At 33.1% G+C, this 23,007-nt stretch overlaps 1 protein-coding gene across 3 annotated transcripts in view; it reads right to left on the reverse strand.

Moving 5' to 3' along the window:
• Positions 1 to 1,287: 1,287 nt before the first annotated feature.
• Positions 1,288 to 23,007, reverse strand: part of LOC128993838 (transcription initiation factor TFIID subunit 4) — a 37,899-nt gene continuing 16,179 nt past the window's right edge. The window contains exons 6-13 of one of the 3 annotated variants that reach the window (XM_054417883.1): positions 22,085 to 22,201; positions 16,198 to 16,520; positions 15,067 to 15,233; positions 14,527 to 14,657; positions 13,612 to 13,794; positions 12,965 to 13,087; positions 10,794 to 10,841; positions 1,288 to 7,462 (exon numbers count right to left, since the gene is read on the reverse strand). In XM_054417883.1, the coding sequence (XP_054273858.1) occupies positions 7,352 to 7,462; positions 10,794 to 10,841; positions 12,965 to 13,087; positions 13,612 to 13,794; positions 14,527 to 14,657; positions 15,067 to 15,233; positions 16,198 to 16,520; positions 22,085 to 22,201 (1,203 nt within the window). In that variant the 3' untranslated portion in view covers positions 1,288 to 7,351. The remainder of the gene's footprint in view (positions 7,463 to 10,793; positions 10,842 to 12,964; positions 13,088 to 13,611; positions 13,795 to 14,526; positions 14,658 to 15,066; positions 15,234 to 16,197; positions 16,521 to 22,084; positions 22,202 to 23,007) is intronic. The other 2 variants (XM_054417885.1, XM_054417884.1) reach the window with 2 other exon arrangements.

Consider the following 23,007-nt stretch of genomic DNA (forward strand, 5'->3'; position numbering starts at 1 on the left):
GAATTTTGTATAGAATATTTTTGTATATGACGTATTTTGTACTTAAATGCATAGTTTTTTTAATCTATACATATAAAATCCAATGCATGTTTGTTTTTTTGTCCTGTTGGACTCTGAAACCAACAAAACCAACACCGGAATGACGTAAAAAATACAGTTTTTTTAAATAGATTTTTCGAAAAACAGAGGTTCAGTAGCTCAAATATCAAAACTGTCAAATAATGACATGTCATATTTAAAGCTACCAACATTTTCGTGGGATCAGAATTTGTTTCAAAGTGGCAGCTTTTTTAGTGGGAATTTTTGTATTTTTTTAATGCCCTGTATTTTTTTAATTTTTTGTATTTTTTCTTGTAAATACAGATATCTCAATACTGATTAAAATTTGACTTTTCTTGTGAGCTAAACTTTATTTTCATATACAACATTATAAAAAATTTAATAATACCCAATTGAAAAGTTTCTTTTTATCTTTTGGTGTTAAAAATGGAACTCATTTATTAGTTTTATATGTTTCCTAGGAGTGTAATAAGATGTTAACTTGTGAAGTTCATGATTGAGATAAGGATTATCTTTTATTTGATTTTTGATGTTGTATATATTACTTGGTGAATTAATTTATAATGCATGTATTTACTGGATTTAAGGTTTAGGATTAAGAGGTTTTTTTTATACTATCATGATGGGTTTATATTTGACAGTTCACTTGTTGAATTCAAGGGTTTTAGAGTAAAACTAAGAAGCTCACCGTTTTATGCCTGATATATCACTTGATAAGTTTTCATGTTCAAGACATTCTGTATATGGGGTTTCTTATCTAAAGTAAGTATCGCCACAGACAAGGGAATCAAAAGTTCTCTTTTATTTCCTTAGTCAATGGTATCGCCTTTTGAGTTTTGTTTCATTTTCTTTTGTTTTGTATAACTTGATATAATTTTATCTTTGGCCGCTATGGCAGTGAAAATCCATTCAGATTTTCTTATTTGGCACAGTCAATTAAACATGAAATGTGACATAACTGCGCTTGAGTATGCAAATTATGCTTTGTCAACAAACAAATCATGCTAAGTTATTTGTAGAGTAAAATAATTAATCTGTGAACAAATTGGTTTTTCAGGAGAAAGTCATTTGAAGTACTGTTCAAAACAAATGTATATGAATTCTTGAGTTGAAATAAGTTGGTTTAAAATTTGGGTGATCACTTAAGTGAGTTATAATACCCATTCTAAACTATAACAGGAATATGGAATGTGGAAAACTCGGACACTCACAAAAGGAAAATATTAGTCAACTGGTCAAGTTATTTTATAATTTCAAAAGAAAAAATTACAAAAGGTATTTTGTTTTCTTGTTTTATTGAAACTTAACACTTGTTTTGATTTAAAAAAGCACTACTGTACAATATATTCTTATATACAAATAACTTATATAGGTCTAAGAAATGTTTAAGCCTATCCAAACTTTACTTTCTTTGGAAAAACTTGCCAAACTCCACTTAAACATTATGTGGGTGTTATTTACATATATTCAATTATTTACAATACTTACACCTACGTAACAGTATATGGAGGGTTGAGAAAAATAATTACAACTAAATGCCCATTACATTGGTTTACTTGATGTGAAGTTAAAAAATTCTTGATTGAAACATCATTTATGGAAAAAAAATAACGAACAACTTATCAACATTAAGGCTCTACAATTCCCCTTGTAATACCACATCAATGGTACCAATAAGTAAGGCTTCTTATATGGTAGTAGTAAACAGTCAATCCCAATTTAAAAATTATTTTACTTTGCATTTTAAAAATATTTTTCGGCAGTACCCTTAATATATACAATAGTATATACAGACATTTCCAACATGTTTGTGGTTGGGTCTCAAAAGTATTTTAGAATAATAAAATGATTTGGTCATTGTCCTCTAAATATTATGAAGCAACTAGGCTAGTACTTTTAGCTAAGGATAACAGAATCATAATAAGTAATTATATGGCTAAGGACTTTAGTTGAGCCAACAGAAAGTAAACTAATTAAACAACAATCCACCATCACAAAAGCCAATAAACAACAGATAACCAATTGATTTTTAACCCGCAAATTATTGGCCTGCCATAATAAACAACAAAACTAAGAGACATAGTGTAAAAGACTTATGAGTGTAATGAAATCCACTCCCACTCATATTTTTCCTGTATATCCAAGCACATATTTTTAATATGCAACAGTCTTTGTTTTTTTGCTGAATGTGTTTAAAGTCAACCAAAGAACATATCAAATTACCAAAAATATGTAACCATTTCGGTATTGTTTATATTGAATTTAAATAAAAAATATGTTTCTTTACATCTTCTGTCGTAAAATAAATTAACTAAACAATTTCAACTCTTTAGTTAGGCCTAGAAGTATGAATCTTTGTAAAACAACTGTACTTTTAGCCACTCTACAATATGTGTTTATGTTTTTGTAATGATTTTGGTAAAATGGGAAACAATAATACTATCGGTTATTGATGATTAGAGTATTGCTGTTAACTGTCATAACTCTGAAATTTAAGGAGGGAAATTAATTTGTTGTAAAATTTGTTAAAGAATGAATTAAATAAACAACCGTAATACACACAACTAATTGTTTTATCTTATGGCAATCATCTATCAAAGAGTTTTTTTTGTTTAATGTAAGTATGCTAGTGATAAGTGCTAGTAACTGAAACATTTCTATAAAAATAGGACTATCTCTATTTTCTTATCAGAATGTCTCATCCATATCCTGATAGGATTCAAATCTTTTTCCAAGAGTACAGTAGTTAAATCCTATGATTTTTGTGATGGGTCGGGAATAGCAAAAGATCACCATAATAATTATGAATACAGTCAAAAACTGTCATGTAGGTAATGAAGGAAGTAATGTAAGGTTTTACCAAGATACCTAGGTTATATTAACAGGTTGCATAATCATAATGTAAATTGAGTGTAGAGATGGGAAGTACTGAGCAAATGCATTGTTTACGGAAAAGATCCCAAATACAAATAGTGTTAAAATCAAAACTTTTCAACTATCTTGAAATATAAAATAGGTGTTGACCTGAACGAATGTTGACAATTAGACTAGTCAAGACAACTGAACTAGTAAAGAGTAGATCATGGAATTTATTGTTGATGAAGTATAAAATTTCTGAGAATAGACAGGACACATATTAGCATTCATCTTAAATTAGTGCTAGTTCGTCTATTATTATAAAATTGCTAATTGTTTAACTAGTTGGTGTGAAGAATACACTTGTTTACTAGCTGATAAGATTAACTGGAACCGGTTTTTATTGTCAGTTTGCAGGTTCTGGTTATGAACTCTGGTATTTCTAATATGTGCTTTAAACAATAAACTTCAATATTGTAATAACTGTTAACTTAAAAAGATATTGTGTCAACCAACGGATGCATAATACATTTTATAGGTCACTATTTGGTCATCTGTTGAACATTGGTAGTTTTACCTTCTGTCGACATGTCATGTTGAGAAAAAATACAAACAGAAGTGTGAAAAAGATTGAAATAAAATAGTCATTGTTAAAAAATAAATTATTCAAAAATTTATTCATAACAAACTGGAATTATGCCATACCTATATTACACTGTAAAATACAACACTTACAATTAACATGAATGAAAACATGAAACCAACATTTTATCTTACACTTTGAGAAAGCATAAAAATTGGTTCTGTTAAAAACAACAAAATTTTCTAATGCTCAACATTTAACAAGTTGTGGATTTTATGTTTGACTAAAAAAGTATGAAATACAAAAATAAATATCCGTAAAATTATTTTCACTGTTTGTGTAATACTATGCAAATTTTACAGCTTAATCATCGTTTCTTATATAAAAATATACAACCACTTAATTGTGGCAAGACTAAGATACATTGTTGACTTTACATTTATTTAGAACAGCTGGTGTTAGATTTACAGGAAAAGAAAGTGACATTTTCCTTTTGAAAACCAAAGAGTAAGAAAGCCTTAGATTAAAACTATTTAAAATCAAAATAAACTGATGAGTTTCAATTTGCAGGATTATATTTTAGAATGACAATGTGGTGGTTGGGTTTAACAGCAGGCTTACTTTATTGACAAAATAGACGAAAAAGCACAAATATAACTTTTTCTGAAGCTACTAGTAAAAACAACAAACTACAAGAAAAAAAAGAGACTGAAGAAACTATTAGCTCCAAAAATTCTGTGCATTTTCATTTATTTTTGTCAGTCCATCTATTTTTGTCAGTACCTGTTGTTAAACCTAGTAGCCAAAAATTCCTTATAAATCTTAGCCTAAGGCCATCTTTACCAAAAAAATGTCATAACTCAATGATACTATTTTCTCACTAACTACATCTCGTGAATTTACTTAAAATTACAATTGGATCAAAATTAATTGAGTTTGGTTCAAAATCGTGTAATAAAGCTACCTTTTGAATACTCTTTAAGAGATTTCCTTGGATGGAGTTTATTTCAATTAACTTTTATTTTTGTTGGACAGGAGCAATTTTAGTTAATTGTGGCAACATTCATTTTAACCTAACAAGATAAAATGATAAGACAGTATGTTGATAGCCATGTGATTAGCATTCCAGACTTCAAAGACTGAATGAAACAAATCATTGAACCGATCCCTGGCATGTAAATTAAGTTAGGCGTTTGGACAACTTTCTATTTAAAAACATTTAACAGAAAATTCATATGTAGATACATGGGAAAAATCAAATTAACAAAAAAAAATTTGTTAAAATTAAGATACTGTACTTTAAACAAAAGTAATATTTAATTTCAAGCTCAGAAAAGTAAGGTACAGAGGAAACATTCAATGGTATACTAAGTGGTGTCTAGCACTAGTTGCTGGTCGCTATGGAAAAGTCCAACACTGCCTACATCTATGACACTCTTATGAGTCTTTATAGGAGGAAGATCCTGTGCCCTGTGCAATAGGGATTTCTGCACAGTGCTCGCTGCTTGGGCTCTTCCTTGCTCGTCACAAGTATATTTCCCTCTTAACATACTAAAGCTGGATGAACTCGGTCATCCCATAAGCAAGATTCCTCTGTACAATACTTCTCTGTGTTTAAAATAAACTTACCAACTGTAGTCGAACAATACAGCAGAAAATTGTACGGTTTACTTCAAGCCAAGCCAACTACTAAGTAGGCTCGGATTAATTTAAGTTGTCGTGGATAAATTTACACAATTTTAAACTATCACTAAAATGTTTACGTTACAAGTTGTTTACTTGAACATTGTCCATTTGATTGACTTTTACGATCTTACTAAATTGAGTTTTTTTTAGGTTCTTTCCAACCATAAAGAATTTGCGTTTTCAGGAAATGTGTAATTTCTATTACATCTAAACACTTTCGTATAATCAACTTTAGTCGTAAACATAATAACATGTGTGGAGGAGAGAAGATACTTTAACTGTTAACAGTGTTTTTGAGGAATACCACAAGGTAGACGACCGACGACTTGAAATACCAAAAATAAAGTTGAAAGACCAAAACTGAAAGACATCACCAGATTGGGGTGTACATTAGAAGAGGCAAGTGATAGAAGAAAATTGAGGTGTGTTTTTGGTGAGGCCGGAGGTAAGACAAAGTAAGTAATGTTACGCAATTTAAAGTAAATGTAGCTACGAATAACCATGTAAATCAGCCCCCAATCTCAATTCAAGGGTTTCATATCGACAAAATTATGTATTATTGTAAAACTATTGTATTACAATTTTCCAATGCATAGGCCTACTGTATACATTCAGATGAAAATTGATAACCACGTGATAATTACTAACAAGGTGATTTTCAAATTAAAACAGTCAGAATTTACCTTTGTGCAGGTTATGTTTTTATCTACAGATCTTGAAAAAAATCTAACTTAAAATGTAAACTAGCTGTTCTGAACTAGTTTTAACTAACTACTTGATCCCCGTACATAAGACAGGCCAAACAGTTAGTCTTAAAAATATCAGTACAATTTCTAAATGAGTAATGCAATACACAATACGCTACAGTGCATTGAAAAGTACTCAAATAAATCTAAAAAAAAATACTCTACAGTATGTCAATTGGCATAACACTACGCGTGTCGCCATTTAGAATGTTTTGTTAATTTTAATGTTTAGGTTGAAATTGTGAAAGATAATCATTTAAAAAACTAATAATAAACTTGTCTAATCAAAGAGAAAAGTTTTTTTCTTGAATTTTGGCTTCAAATACATTTGTTTGGCTATTGTAAACTTTTTACAGCACTGGATGCTGTAATAGTGCAATCCTGAATAAATTGGAACAAAATGTATAGGTACATTTTTATTTTATAAAATGATTGTTGTAGAACTAACAATGTACCTATATCAATTTTGGTTGTTTTGCTTTACATAAGAAATTTGTTTATAAGACACAGAATCAACTGGTAGAATAATTAATTAATTAAACATAAGGTGGTAATCCACTTTCTTGATCACTGATAGAAAATAATAATTGATTATTTGATCTCTACACAAGACTTCTTAGAACACAATTCATTCGTTTAAATGATACTCAATAACTTTTTTTGAGTGTTAAAAATTAACTGAACAATAACAAATTTAAAATCAAGGAAACAGAGAAACAGAGTAAATATAGGGTATATCTAAACTAAATATAACAATTTAAAATTTATAAAATACAGTACAAAACTAGAATTATCCTTATTTTGCTAAACACAAAATAGCATATATGCCATTAAGTTGTATTATCAATAATGAAAAATGTAATACAATTATTTTGGCTCTTCTCCATACTTTTGTGAAGTAGCCTATGAGAAATAAAACTTTTCCCCCTTTGGTTTTTTTATTTTCACACCAGCTGCAAAATCTGACTTCACAAACTTTAGTCACAGCCAGAATTGTTAATGATTTACGTTTATCCGATTACCGTGCAATAAAGTTAATTAAAAATTAATAAACACATATCGACAATTTAAACACATAGTGACTCTAACTCTTGCGACAGACTGACACGGAATATATTAATATTTAAAATAACAATGACAATAAATAGCGTTGAATGGCAGTACAGACCCATTCGACAAGCCCCCGATTTCTACTTCGTCAATATGGTAACTAAAAATAACTGTACAATCTATAAAACATACGAGTTTGCAAACAAACTAAATCATAACAACAAATGTACAACCCCGTATACATTTTAATTTCTATATTATCTTCTGTCTCACTTCAACACATAAAAAATTCAGCTATAAAAATAAATAACAACGCGACATGAAGGTGTGGGGTGAAGCGAAGGTGAAGGCAACGCGGCGTGAAGTTGTATCACTTGAGGTAGGACTTGTACAGCAACGAGCTGTGACACGTCTCCTTCTCCGTCTCCAGCAGGAACAGCAGGTCTCGCACGTTCACTCTTTTTAATCTCGGTCTCAGCGACTGAAACATACCACACGGACGTAGCGACACTCTTTCTCCACCAGGGTCTCATTAGGTGAAAAACTACACATTATCTGTTTACGTGTAAAGTCAGTGTCATGATACTATCTCACTGGTAAATGTGCTTCGCTTGGTAAAAATTTACACCGGGTGAATTTAAATATCAACTATTGAGTTTTAATATGAACTACTGTTGCACTAACTCAACAGTTTCATTAGGTCGAGAAATATTACATTTTTACAAAATTGTCTTCTTAACTCAAAAGTTTCAATTACGTATTAACTGTTTTGGCAATTTTTAAAAGTGCCAGATTTTGCAAAATTAATACATTGCTTATCGATTAGCTACTTTTTATGAGTTAGCTATCCCTCACATTGATCGGCAACAATATTTAACATTATTCCCAGTCTTGTATGAAATTAATGATCATCTGGCCATACAAATTTGTACAGCATTTTCCAAAATACCTACACTACTTGTGCACAGTTTTTTTTTAACATCAAAACACCTGTTGGCGTACACTAACTGGCAAATGGATTAAGGATTGAGGAAATTTTGCATGAGGTTCGTGGTGTGACTGAACGATAGATTATCAAACTCAAGGACTACCGTCAGACCTAAAAAACTGAAATACGCCAATCTTCAAGCAATCCTCGAATTAAATTACTGTCACGATGTAAACTGATGAACACCTGCTGCTGGCCCAGTTGTGCCGATATGTACAGGCACCTACACACTACCCAAGTCACTACTGCACATTATCTACTTCAAATCACTGTTTCTGCATATATATCTATCGACTGGCAACAGGACCAAGGATTAACCCCCATCCTACAGAAACCTAACCACAATACACAATAATTCACATCCTAAGCGGGAGCAATGAATACACAAACTATAAAGAAGAACAGGTCCTATGGACAATATTCTAACAGTATTTTCAAATTTGGCGCGCGAAATATCTGTAGTTCTGCACTGAACCACCACTCAGCGCTGTAGTCAAGTTTAGCACGCGGTGAAGTGCGAGAGAGAGCTACATACACCGTTTTCGTCCCCTGTGGGCCAGGCCACGAGAGAAAGAGAGAGGGGGCGAAAACAGTGTATGTCGCTCTCTCTCGCACTTCACCGCGTGCTAAACTTGACTACAGCGCTGAGTGGTGGTTCAGTGCAGAACTACAGATATTTCGGCGCCAAATTTGAAAAAACTGTTAGAATATTGTCCATAGGACCTGTTCTTCTTTATAGTTTGTGTATTCATTGGCGGGAGTGTCAGTTTTTTCACTTGGCTTTTTCATACTAAAACCAGACTACTCGTCCTATGAGGGTAAGAACCCGCTAGAATAATAGTGGATTAAGTAAAAAAAAAGACTTTGGTCTCTGATATTAACTCAGCCCGATTGCTGTGACGTGAACTTGATGGAGAGCTTAATTTACAGACAACCCTCATACAAATATTGGGTAAAAAAATAAAATTGATGGGGTTCGTTAATCTAAAAACAAAAGTTTTACAATTTATCCGATTTAAAGGAACTGGAATCAGGAATATGCAATTGATTTAGAAAATTTTTTTTATTTGTTAATGTGGTAATTTTATGTGTGTTTTGTAAAAGGTATATTTTCATACAGGGTAATGTTCAATTCATGAAATCTGTATCTGAGCTTGAATCAGATAATTATAATATTATAAATATTTTAATCTTAACAGTGTTTCTAAAATTAGCACAACCTTTTTTATCCATTATCTAAGTGGGAAACTGTTATTTAATCAAATACCCCCGCCGCAGCAAACCTGCCGTCTAAGTGAATTTCCATTTGCCTGAAGAATTGATTTTTAATTAAACCTATTTGAATAACATTAGGTTTAACAAGTACCTAGGATTGCTGTTTTTTAATAAAAGATATTAAATATTCTTGCCTATTATTAGGGATGGACGGGTCCCGAAATTTCGGGAAATTTTCGGGAAAAAAATATTCCCAATTTTCGAGACGGGATTACATTTGATTCGGGAATTTTTCCCGTCGGCGATTTTGTTGCTTCGCGAGAGATGTTCCGAGGACGCAGGAGGCGAAGTCATTTCGATGATCAGTCATCGGTATGACTCAGATCTACCGTAATCAAACAATACGGTAACACACCGTACTGTGATTTACTTTATTAATTACCTTATTACTTTATTAATTACGTAAATGAATTACTTTATGTATGGTCTAGGTTTCATACCGACCATCATGCTGTGATCGCGAGTCATACCGGCGATCATGCCGTGACCGCGAGTCATACCGACGATCACGCCATGACCACGGAGTCATAACGACAATCACGCCGTGACCACGGAGTCATAACGACAATCACGCCGTGACCGCGGAGTCATGCCGACGATTGTGTCGTGACCGCGAGTCATACCGACGATCAAAGCCGTGACCACGGAGTCATACCAACGATCGTGCCGTGATCGCGAGTCATACCGACGATCATGCTGTGACCGCGAGTCATACCGACGATCATGCCGTGACCGCGAGTCATACCAACGATCACGCCGTGACCGCGGAGTCATAACGACGATCACGCCGTGACCGCGGAGTCATACTGACGATCATACCGTGACCGCGAGTTCTACCGACGATCACCCAGTGACCGTGGTCATTTTGACTATCGCACCGTGACCGCGAGTCATTTTGAGTAACCAAACCATTTTTTTGGTTTATAGATCAGTGGAAACTGTAAAAATTGATTTCGTTTGTCTTTTTTGGTATCTGCAATACTCCAGACTCTTATTTATGCACAGGAAAAGATCCCGTCCCGTCCCGTACTAAAAATTCAATCCCGTCCATCCCTACCTATTATTATTATTATTTTTGTATTTAAACAGTAATCCGTCATAAACCAGTAGGTATTTAACAATGTTACAAAATCAGGTAAAAATGTCAAACTTGCATTTCCCGTTATGTATGAGAAGGGAAATCCCGTCTCGAAATTTTATGAGAAATAAAAAATCCCGTCTCGTCTTGTATCAAGTCCATCCCTAAATATATATATACATACATAAACAATTTAACGAATGGTGTTTTTGGCCTCTGGGGACAACAAAATCAAAACGTAAATCGGTCCCGGGCCTAGGTCATACCGTGCCACCTACGGTAATAGCTACTTTCCTATAGGGAAATTTGCTAAAACCTAGATCAATAATTTTAATGGACAGTTGTAACTTTAAATTTTCTCCAACTCAAATTCCTTAAGAAACGGATCAATAAAAAGACAAGGGCAATTTTATAAGCGGGTTTGGAAATTCGGTTCATGGCATGCAGATATTCCAGTAGGATTCCACTTACTTGTGTTCTGTTCATACTGCTATTTGATGTGGAGGAACTACTAGCGGCCTGAAACAATCGGAAAAACCTATAACTTCCAACAACACGACAGAGACGAACCGATTCCACCATCACCAACAATGTCAAGAACCAACCATAGCCAGCACCAAGGAAACTATTTAGACAATGAATGAGAAGAACGAGAGTCATGGAAGAAGTTGAATATGTACCAATCAACACAGAGGATTGGGATGGAAAAGGTGAGAAGAAATACATCACAATGTAAAATGTAGAATGGAATGGTTGATCAGAAAGATAATGAAGCACAATAATGTACAGTCCATTACACCCAAATTTCCATCAGTTTCTAAAGTCATGCAGTTAAGTAGAAATTCTTAATTTAAAAATTATTTATAGAAAATAATTTGTACGCCTGAATGAAATAAACTGTAATAGGCCTAAGTAACTGAACATGGTACAGTATAGTTGGTAAAATATGAGCAGTTTTTTTTTTTTTTTTTAGAAAGTGCACAAAAAAACCTTACTAAAATTTAGGTCTAGTTGATTAGAAATTATCTTCGTCATAAAAAAAAAAAAAAAAAACATGTCCTTTAATTTATTTATTTTTACAAATTCCTACAAATAATTGATTTTGTCTTACAATATACTATATTTTGTTACTATGAATTAAACTTTGATTTTGTTAGGTTTAAAATAAACCATACACATTTTTTTACAATAATATCTTCCTATAAATCCTCCTATATACAAGTCAATTACCACCTTTGATGGCTCAGTGGTAATGCTTGGATTGTTAAGCGAGAATTGACATTAGTTCTAGACCAGCTGAATAATTGTGATCACCATCGGCTTACTGTCTGACTTATACCGTTACATTACTGGTTTTTAATAGATCACTAAAGATACAAATATACCTTGTGTATGATGGCAGATTAGTTGAGCATTTCCTTGAAAAAATTTTTTTAACAGGGTCTGATCACTTTGCAATTTTAATTTTTGTAATCTTAACAAAAACATTTCACCTAAAATCTCGTATCATCAAGTGCACCCCTTGTTACCAGTATTTTCTACGCACTACAAACAGTTCTCAAAGGCATCACTAGTCTTGCATGATTTTTATATAGACCATTTAATTGCTCTGTGTACATCTAAATTCGAGATACAATCCATACATTTATTTAGCGTGTGAAAAAATTTAAACTCCTAACAAAAAAGAGCAGTAGTATGTAAATTTCTTATCGAAAAAAATCTGTTTGAAAGAGCTTAATTTAACACTTTCAAAGCAAGCACATTCTAGTCAAAATACTGTATATCAAAATAGTATACAATTAGTTGTAAAGGCTTTCCCAAGCAGCTCAAAGGCCAATATTGCAGTATGTGTTACAACTTTGCTCCAAGAAGAGTTATGGATCTGTTAAATGCTAGAAACTTGGGTGAAAACTAAATTTATTGCAATTCTTTAACATTTACATGCGATGGGACTTGATTTTGTTTATGTACTACAAAAAAATGACTGTAACATTCAGCATTTAGTGACAAATCAGTGGAAGATCTTAAATTCCCTCTGTAAATATTTATTATAGTACTATATCATCAATCTATTCTCTAAAGAAGAAGTTTGTTAGGACAAAATATCATGATGTTATGTTGTGGCCTTTTGTGTTTGCATTTGTGTTAGTGTGTAGTTTAATTTCTAAGGATAATGTATTGTTTAACATTGTAGAATAGACCAAATCCTACCATACACTCTATTAAACTTGGTATCCCGTTCTTTATTGAAGCCTTACATGTTATAGTAGTATGTTTCATTGGTTTGAAAATCCACTACAGTAGTCCCTCTCATTGTAACAGAGTATTTAGTATTTAGTTTAAGCCCTACTAAAAAATGTAGGCAAAACTGGGCTGAATAAAAGTTTCTAAAGCAAAGTTGCAACATATATAATAGGAGCCTTACCCTATAACAACATGCAACCTCAACCAATACCTCCTCTAAACTATATAATTCTCGGTAAAGCAGTTTACCATTGGCTCAACAAAGTTTTGGATGCCAAAGATTTTATCCAACTCTTTTAGATAAAAGTGTAATTGATTGACTGCTTTAAAAAGCATTTCTGTTAAATTTTGGACAGTTTATACACATGTGTTGTATGAAAAAGGATTTTAAATCTTACCTGGCCGGCCATGGAGAAGGAGTCTGAGCCGTCCAGTCGAGGTTTTTTCCGAGGTCCAATGGCTTGCAAGGCTGTCAGATTGGCTTCTCTTTGTCTCAGTTCTTCCATCTCAGCTCTTTGCATCTTTAAAACAACAATAATTAGTTAAAAGTGCAACAACAAACAGGATGTAAACTTTCTACCATATTAAAATTAGCTTGGCTGATCCATTACCTAGTGGGCACATTTTGGACTTCTTATAAATCCATGTTATTCCACTTATTATTACATTGATCTTTTATTTATTTATTTTTTTTTTTTTGCCTCCTGCTTGATCTTCATCCACCTTTCTGCCCCTCCCCCCTTCTTCTGCTTTTGGTTCCAAGCCAAACAAGGCTTTCCCTATGTTATGTGCTAAAGGATGAACGACACCATTTACCTGGTGTCTTGAATGGTACCTGTGAGTTACCAGGCACCATCCAACAATAAGCAGCTTCACCCATAAAGGGATCATTTTTATTATTGGGTTGATAATATTTAGAAATTAGGGTTGGCTGGAGTAGTGGCTCAGTTCCTAGAACAGGGTCCACACCTAACCAATCCAGGAAAGAAGCAAAAGAAAGGAATAATCCTGAGGGAGGATATGTTGTATTTATAGTTTCACTGACCTCTTTGGCTTTAGCCTTCAGCTTGGCCTGTTCCGGATCCTCAGACTTTGACCGACTTTTGGCGGCTCGTAACAACAACTCTCGCTCCTGCTCGTCGTGTCTCTTGCGCTCAACACGATCCAGCTCCTCCAGAAACTTGAGCTGCCCTCGGACATCTTGCGTAGGCTCGTACCTAGGGTCCAGCTGTAACAACACATATATTGTTAATCTATATTGGCTATGGAAATAAACTTTACAATAAATAAATGTATTTAATTTTTGCAAATGGCTACACAGTGATGACTACTGATAATAATCCAGTGACAAGAAAAAGTTAATTTTATGAAAACAAGAAGCGGCTTTTTACTTTTCCTGGAGTTGGAACATTTTTGTCCTAGTTGTTGTAAATGGAAGTACACATTGTTTTATTTTTTCCTGTACTGTATTTTATTGTTATTATTTATCACTTAAATGTTTTATTTTAATCTGTGGAAAAACATTTCTTCCATAGTTTTAAATTGTTTGAATACAAATTTGACATTATTTACGTTTTATTTTTATACATACGATATGTATTATTTGTTTTTGTTCTCCAGTACTTGTTTTAGATTGTAATGGTTCCTCAGCACGAGAAAATGAAGGATTCTCAATTTGTATTGGTTTATGTCTCGTATTCTATGTGATGTATATTATTTGTCAATTGTTATTTTGCTGTATTGTTGAATGAATAGATATTTTTAAATTGAATTGAATTGAATAATAAGGAACTAGGCTATAATAATTAGGATTGGTCTTAAAACTGATGAACAAGGGAAAAGTTTACAATAAATTCTGGTAGGTTAAGTAAATTTATTTATCTAACTCAATTAAAATTAAATCTCAAGATTTAAGAATTCTTTCTGGAGTAAGAGTTAATTGACTGTCAATTTTACTTACTTTATTTAGATCTATCCTATGTTCGGCTATCACAGCTAGCTTTTCAACAATGTTTTTTAATCTCTCTTGGGTCGCATGTGATATGAGAGCTGCCACTTCCGAGCTTGGTTCTTCCAACCCATGTTTTGCCGCTGTAACAAACAATACACATGAACTCACAAAACTGAAAAGGCTCGTAGGCAGGGGAATAATCAGTAAATGTTTCACGTTTAATGTTGTAAGTTTTTTTTATGAAGGTGGTAAAAATTGATTGGAGCCACAGACTGACTGAGTGTTAAGATGCAGATAACTCATTTGTGTCGAGTACGCCAACTTTTTTACCAAGTCAAACTGTTAGGTAAGCCATATGGTCTTTTATGCCACATCAACTATCTAAGTAACAAAAAACTAAGGGAGAAAATATAATTTAAAGCACAAACTCTGTGATTGGCTCATTTAACTATGTTCGTTTGATTAAAAAATTGGCTACAGCAGGTCCACGGTAAATAGATAGAATGTGTAAAATAAATAACACAAACAGTGGACATTGCTTTTACTCACCGATTTGACTAATTTTTTGTATTAAAGGGGTGGAATGAAGGTAGATGTCGTCTTTGCAAGATCTTATCTGGGTGCCGACAAACTCTGTGGACCCGAGTATCCTCTGGGTCTCCTCGGCCAGGTTGACTCCTCCCATGGCAGCGACGTCATTGATGTCATCGTCACCACTACAACAACACTCAACATCAATCATCACTGTCACTTACCATCTGATAAAACTATGTGAGTCTTACAGTTTGTGGCGAAATGCGGTTGAACGATTGTTAATTAAGATACCTGGGACCTTCCACCAATCACCGCCAAATCGCGCACATTTCCTGTCGCTGCTCAAATCATATTTAGATGAATTTGGGGGTGCGGGCGCATCTAGCTATTGTGACCGTGACCGTCGCGAGTGGTCTTTGTGACGTCACGGCTACATTCGGTACAAACACACTCCGCTTGTAGCGGAGACGCTACAAGTTCATAACACTCTGGATGTTACAAGACAATATTTGAATAGTAAAAAAAGGGTTGAGTTTGATGGATTGGTAACATAAAAAGGATGGAAAGAAGTAGCAGTAGTCTAGCTTGTGAAAAAAATGTGAGAAATCTGGAGTACGATGTTTATTGGGTGCTGAGTATGCAGGTATGCACTGTATTGATTTAGTCTACAATACTGTTAATACTGTTCAATGAAATGGCGACCATACATAGTAGGTATTTTAAGCCAAGTATGAATGGAGATGAGTGTAGGATGAGTGACGCGATCTTGTAGTCTTGTTAGTGTCTAATGCCGACATTCCTTCGACACAGCTGTTAATTAATAGCCCATACAGCTAATGGCAACTAAGGGACCTACAGTTTATAGTGGAATCCGAACCACATTTTTCCTTGGTATATACGAATTGGTCTAATTATCAGGATAGTACTGCGGATAGTCATAGTACTCACTCGTGCGGACGTTAATCCACACCAGGGAGTATCGCATCCACAGTGCATGCCTATAAATATCCACAATTCGTGACCTCTTAATAGCTGGATTACAGGATGACACCACCCGTCCTAGTCATATGATATAACCGTATGATATAATATGTATTGCATAATAGATCATGCTCAATATATTCGACAACCAGGTGAGTTACTTACGTGTATCCGCTGGAGGAATAGCTCTTCTTCTCCTTCTCTTTGGTAGCGGTCACAGCCTTGAGCAGTATGGAGGGGGAGGGGTGGATGGGTTGTCTGAGAGACGTGGTGGCCAGAGGGGTGCCGACTGGTCGAGTGGCTATGGTGGCCTTGGCCAGCAGCTGGTTAGGCTTGAGGCCTACCGCCGGGACCCCGGGCTTGGCCAGGTTCGTCCGTATCGGCGTCTGCACTCTGATAGCGGTATTCGCAGTCGCTGTTTGCGGCCTCAACCCAACGATGGGTGTGCCTGGAGCCACCTTGGTGCCGGGCGCTGGCACTCGCATTGGCTGTATCAAACATTATTAGTCAGCAACACCCAAGTCATGTACAGTATATGTAAGTATTTAAAACATCATAGAATACACATCAGCAGGCTGTTAAAAACCATCAAAATCAATAACAGCAAGTCTTGTGTGTGACTAAACTGGACACTTTTCTTCTCTTTCCTTTGCATCTTGAGATAGTAAGGCAGAAAATTTGGCTCAAAAGTTATGTATTTACACTTAAGTAATCTTTCTGGACAAGCTTTTAAAAAATACATATTTACAATTTTTAAATATAACTTCCATTTTTTTATAGTTTGGGGGGATAAAACAAAGTATCTAAAATAATTTCCGGCCCTAGTATACAGTAGTTGTGTGACTTAAATCTATTTCACGTTCACCGCTGAGTAGGCATATGCAGAGCCCATAGCCATATATTTTAAATGGTACTTTTGGCAATACTAGTCGTAATAAAAACATCTAAAAGCTGCTATATTTTTACGTTTTCTATACAGGTTTTAAAACTAATCTTGACTATACAACTGTCAAAATAAAAATTATTACGTCAAAATATCAATTAATTGATCTTAATATTAATCATAAAGATGTAAATATGTAGAATGTAGCGCGATAGATGGCGAGACCAGTTAACATAACCTGCATGTTTCCATTACTGTTTGTTTGTAGTAAAATTTTCTCACTATTCATTTACTATGACCTATGACTATATCATAGGTGAACGTGGAATTGAGTTTAGATTGTTAATAAACAATATCATTTACGTTTTAGTTACTTCCATCACTTCAAAAATCACCCAAAATACAATTATGTGCATCTAACATGAGCTTCATAAAACTTAACTAACTGTTCAAATTCATATGGACAAATATTTAATGGAGTATACTAATATAATTTTTGCAAAAGTACACTACCAACACGTTTAAAGCCAATCAGTATCTAGAATAGCAATCAAGACATATCTATCTAGAAATATTATTAGGTACTTTCATTACTAATTTAATTTAGGTTTAAAACAATTACAAAAAATTTACATGAAGCTTTGTTTGCTTGGAAGGCAATTAATAGATCTTTTCTCAAATGCCTACTTTTCTTCTACAGTTTAATTGATTCTCGTCTAATAATTTGTACTGTAACTTCACCAAAAATGTATTTTTAAACTGAAAATATGATTTATAAATTCAAAGCATAGACAAAAGCAAGATCAAGCTTTAGGAGATAAGAGTATGGTACTTTGCCAGGATTGCTACTGTGCGAGGTAGGTGATATTTTGTGAATGATAACATGTTGGCATCAAAGGGACAGTACTAGCTATATATAGATGATGAATTAAGACAAATCATCAATTTAGGATTAAACTTAAGAACACAATCACAATAGCCTAAACAGCAAAATTAACATGTTGCACACTGAATTCTTTTTACACTACAAATAAACTAGTTTTGTTCATATCAGCTAAATTATTGTTATTGGTTAGCCTACTATGATCACACAATTGCAAAGCCCTGTTGCAGTTAAAAAAAAGAAAAGAAAATCACTATGAGGTTTTTCAATGAAATAGTGATTTTACTGTCAAATTATATTTAGGAATAATATTGCTCTTAAACCCCAAAATGTGAGTACTATTTAATAATCTTAGTTTATGCTTATTCTAGGCAAATTGTATTTTGTAATTGAAAACTAATAAGAAAATGCACACAGAAAACTAAACCATACCAAGTTGTTGATTACCATAAATGAAAAGAATGAAAAAAATATTACAGTAATAACTAATAACATTAGGTAGACTAGGCATCTATGTAAGTTACAAAATTAAATTTAGACTACCAATTTGAAGGAATTTAGACATTTTCTTCTTCTCAATCTAACAACTTAGTAACATCTTTTATGAATACCACTAACACGTCTTGGTATTTATAATACAAAGCTATACTTTTACTCTCGTGCAAATTATCCCAATAATAAATCATGCAACACTGAAATACCATTTGGAGCAAAATTAAAAAATCTAAATGCACAAACATCATAAAATATACACAAAACTCACTTTCTTTGGTTTAGATTCTAGCATGCTTTACACTTCTCGCACAACATCCAAAATTAACAAGACTAAAATATTCAAGCAAAAGAGTGGTATAAATAATGCTTATTGCATCAATAAATGTAACTATTAAAAATACTCAAAACTTTTAAAATAAAATGATTGACAAAAAAATTGATGTAAATAAATATTGAAATAAACAGAACAACAGTAACAGCTGTACAAAATTGTCTTAAGGAAATTGTTTTGTAGATTTATTGATATAAAACAACACATCACAATTTTCTTTTTGGAACTCATTGAGTTTTTATCACCTGAAAAACTTAGTAGAAGTGTTGTAAGACAAAACTATAAAAGTTAATAAACTAACTAATGGATTTAAATATACACTTCCCTCTTATCATAGTACATAAACAAAAATAAACAAAATCACAAACAAATAATTAACCAGTGAACAAAAAGTACATTAAAATTTGTAACTGAGTAGGAATCACACATTTACGTGACAATACTGACAATGTTCCTTAAAACTTAAGATGAACTTGAGTATGAGTAATGACATAAAGTGTTGTTCTTAATAACTATGTGTATCATAACATTGAATATATTCAGTGTATCCAACATTGTAAAATATCCAACTAAAAAGCCTACTTTTCCCTAAATTTGATAGCTTTGGATAGCCTAAACTAGCCGTGCCATATTAAAACCTGTTTAAATTGTGAGGAGCATTTAGAAACAGAAAATAACTAGAGGTTTTTTTTATTTAGATGTTATCCTTACAATTGCAAGTACAGTGCCAGTAGTAATTATAATAAACCTAAAAAGTTGTAACAATTGCATTTTTCATGTTAGTTATACCTACTGTTACAAATAACTGTTTGTACTGTATATTTTTTTTAAGTATTTACAAAAAAATCATTTTGATAATAGAGACCAAAATATTTTACATTACTAAATAATACCCAAAGCACTACTACAGCATGCTTTCATTTCGATAAAACCATATTAACATGCATTTATTACTCCTTCAAAATAAAAATTTTTGAAATTTTAATGACTGATTTTCACAGGTATGCTAGCAGAAGTCAATTGCTTTCATAACAATTTCTTGAGTCTTGAAAGTATGGAATAAAGACCATACTTCTGTACTTGCTTTTCTGTAGAAATCAAGTGTAGAAAAGAATTAAAATGTAAGTTTTTTCAAGGCGATACACCATTCTTTAAGAGTGCGTAGTTCATAGAAATTCGTATTTTAATTTGATGAAATTGAATATTGTATAATATTGCAGATCAACCGTTTGTTTTTCATGCATAAAATACTACCAAAAACTCATGCAATATTTTTTGTTTCTCGTGAAACGTTTCTATTTAATTGTCAGGCAATAAAATCTTTGGAATTTACCTGTAAATACTTCAGCAAAGCATGAAAATTGAAAATATATTAATTAACAAATGATCTCATTTTAAAATGCAGTTGTTAAATAACACTTTTATAGTGTAGTGTAAAAATTAATGATTTTCATAAAGAAGTTTTCTGTCCAAAAAATCATATAATACTCAACAAAATTTCAATTTAAAGTTGATTATAGATTTTTATATAGATGTCAGTTGTTTTTATCCATGAATATAACATAATAACATGTTCATCTTTATTATTGGTACATTAGTATAGAACAGGAACAACTAACAATAGTAGTTTACGGGATGAGCTTGGACTATACATTACAGTAAATTCCCAACTGTTTGCAATGTAGACTGGTGCAAACACTGCGAAAAATGTCATGGATAAAGCCACAAGATTGCCCAAAACGGATATCTTCACACTAAACTCAAAATGGGGGAGAAAATACGGATTTAACTGCTACAGTTGGTTCTAAAGTTGTATCATAGTAACTCAATAATTGTTCAGCAGTAACATAGTGATATTTTCATTATTATATCAGAAGTTTCAGGAGATATTTCTCTGAGCAAAAAAAATCCATAATAAATCTGGTCTTCTCAGCCAATCCTCATATTGAATAAAAAATGTTTTACTACAGGCACCCAAGCCCTGGTTTAGGGTAATCGGCATCCTGCAAACAGTTTTACCCCTTCCCTACTTCCTGGAGGATCTTGGGGCCCTCTTTCAAAAAATGGTAAAAATTAAAGAGTAGCTAATAATGAGTTTTGAGATTATTAAGAGGTCTGAGAGGACTGATTGAAATTACTACCTTTTTTTAAGCAAACTTGGCAGTTTGCTTTAGCAAACAAACACAATCAGCCTATATAGGCCTATAATGTGGAGCCTGTACAAAACAGATAAACCAACAGCAGATAATCCAAAGTTTACTGTAAATTTATTTTTAAAAAACCATAAAAGTTGAACTAGCCTAATTAAAAATAAACTACTAATTATACTAAACATGAAATAATACTTTGACATAGCGTTTGTCTACAGTAACATAGCACTTCTTTGAGTGCCCTAAGGCTGTGGAATGCTGGGTTTTAATTGACGGTTTTACTAAACCGTCTTGTATTTCTATTTCTTTAGCACTTGTATTTCTTATATTTGATTTACATTTATATACAAAAAGAGGAAGAATCAGAGGTACACCAACACCTTTTGGGAAAGCGGTCTTAACCCCATATGCTTGGATTATAATTTTTTTTGTCGCAGGAAAAGGTTTACAAACTGTAAATTCACCCTGTAAATGTAACGGACTATTTTTATCTAAGTTACATTATAAAAGGTAAAACCACTTATCATAAAAGAATTTATGTATTAGTAGAAAAATAGCCTTTATTTCGAGTTTTTTACAAACTTAGATTTTTCTAAAATAGACTTAGTATTAAAGTTACAATTTTCACAATAAATTTGCACTTTTTAAAAACTTATTTAACTATTTTGTGTTTCAAACTGATTTAATTAATCATGTAGGATAACAGTTTTTTATTAAAATTATCTTGACATAAGCATATCAAAGCTGCACTGAGAAGTGAAAGGCAATTGGAAAAGAATAAGAAACATAAGAGGAAAAAATCTAGTGTAAGAAAAAAGTTTCACTTGACTAGGTCCTATTTTGAACTTTTTAATTTATATACAGTAGAATCTCACTAATTCAGCACTATTTTTATGTCCAAGTAAAAAAACTGAACGTCAGGCCTGCAAAAGGAGGATTTATTTTAAGTATGTTAAAAGGATCTTTCCCTTTACAAAATTAATTTTTAAGAGAATTTGTTACTGTGTTGAGTGTTTCAAGTTATGTCGTTGTCCTTTTTCCAACAAAAAAAGTGTTAATAGTATTTGACATATTAGACCAGAGAATTCTAATCGTAGGAATTTGTCATTTTTTCAGATACGCAAAACTTATCATCCCACAGGGGGGCCTAGAATGAAGGGAGTAAACGAAATAAAGAACACAGATATCCTGTGCAATTCCAAATAGGCTAAACTAATTTATCCCTAAATTTTATTAAAGTGAGGTTCCACTGTACAGAAACTCAAGAGGCAGTGAAGCGACAGTCTCATAACCGCAGACTAGATACTCACAGTAACTATCCGATGCTGCACTGGTGACGGCCGGGGAGGCGTGCCGGACACTGTAGTCGCAGCTGACTGCGTAATCACTCTCATCTGCGGAGGCTGCTGCGGTCGAACCTGCCCTTGCTAACACCACACCCAACACTCAAAACATGCTAGCATCCACACACCTAACAAGTAGGCTTGTACACGCTGTTAGCTCATGATATTCTACGCTTCATGTCATGTATATCACATGATGTTATGAGGGATTTTTAGAGGATAAGCAGTTGGCTTGGGAATCAGTTAAGGTAGAAGGAATGGATACACAACTATTTTTCTCAAGAAAGAGTTTCATGCAGTTGACAACACATCAAAATTTCACAACTCACAACACAAAATTAATTTGATGTTTAGTACCCATGAGGAGAGTTCTAGCACCACTCCCTTGTGATGTCACCCCTTGGTAGGGATAAAAATCAAAATAATTGTGCCATGAAATTTTATGAGCTGTCAACTGCCTGCGACTATTCTTGAGCAAGTTTCTCCATTCTTTCTTTTTTAATTTTATGAATGAGAAATTGTTTACTTTGTACAGTTTATAAAAATATTAGTATGGGTCTGATTGGTTATACCTGTATAATTATTTACCAACACAACATACAACTATACTGTGAAGTTGGGAAAAATATTATTTTAAAAGAATATCCTAGTTGGAATCTCACTAATCCGGCACATTCAATAATTTGGCATCGGTTTAAGAATGTAACAGCCCTTTAGGTGTTCAGTAGATGACGGGAACGAAGAGTTTGAGGCAATTAGCTGGTCAAACATTCACTGAAAATGCTTTTTTGACCTCTCAAATTGATGCAGTTTTTCTGCTAACCTAATGTTAGCGGCAATTTTCAGAAAGCATTCATAAATCCGGCTCTAGCTCTATCATAGTTCTCAAC

Source organism: Macrosteles quadrilineatus, unplaced genomic scaffold (genome assembly GCF_028750875.1).
Source record: "Macrosteles quadrilineatus isolate MER2022 unplaced genomic scaffold, UCM_ALF_1.0 Scaffold_5__1_contigs__length_97177068, whole genome shotgun sequence".
NCBI classification, from domain to species: Eukaryota; Metazoa; Arthropoda; class Insecta; order Hemiptera; family Cicadellidae; genus Macrosteles; species Macrosteles quadrilineatus.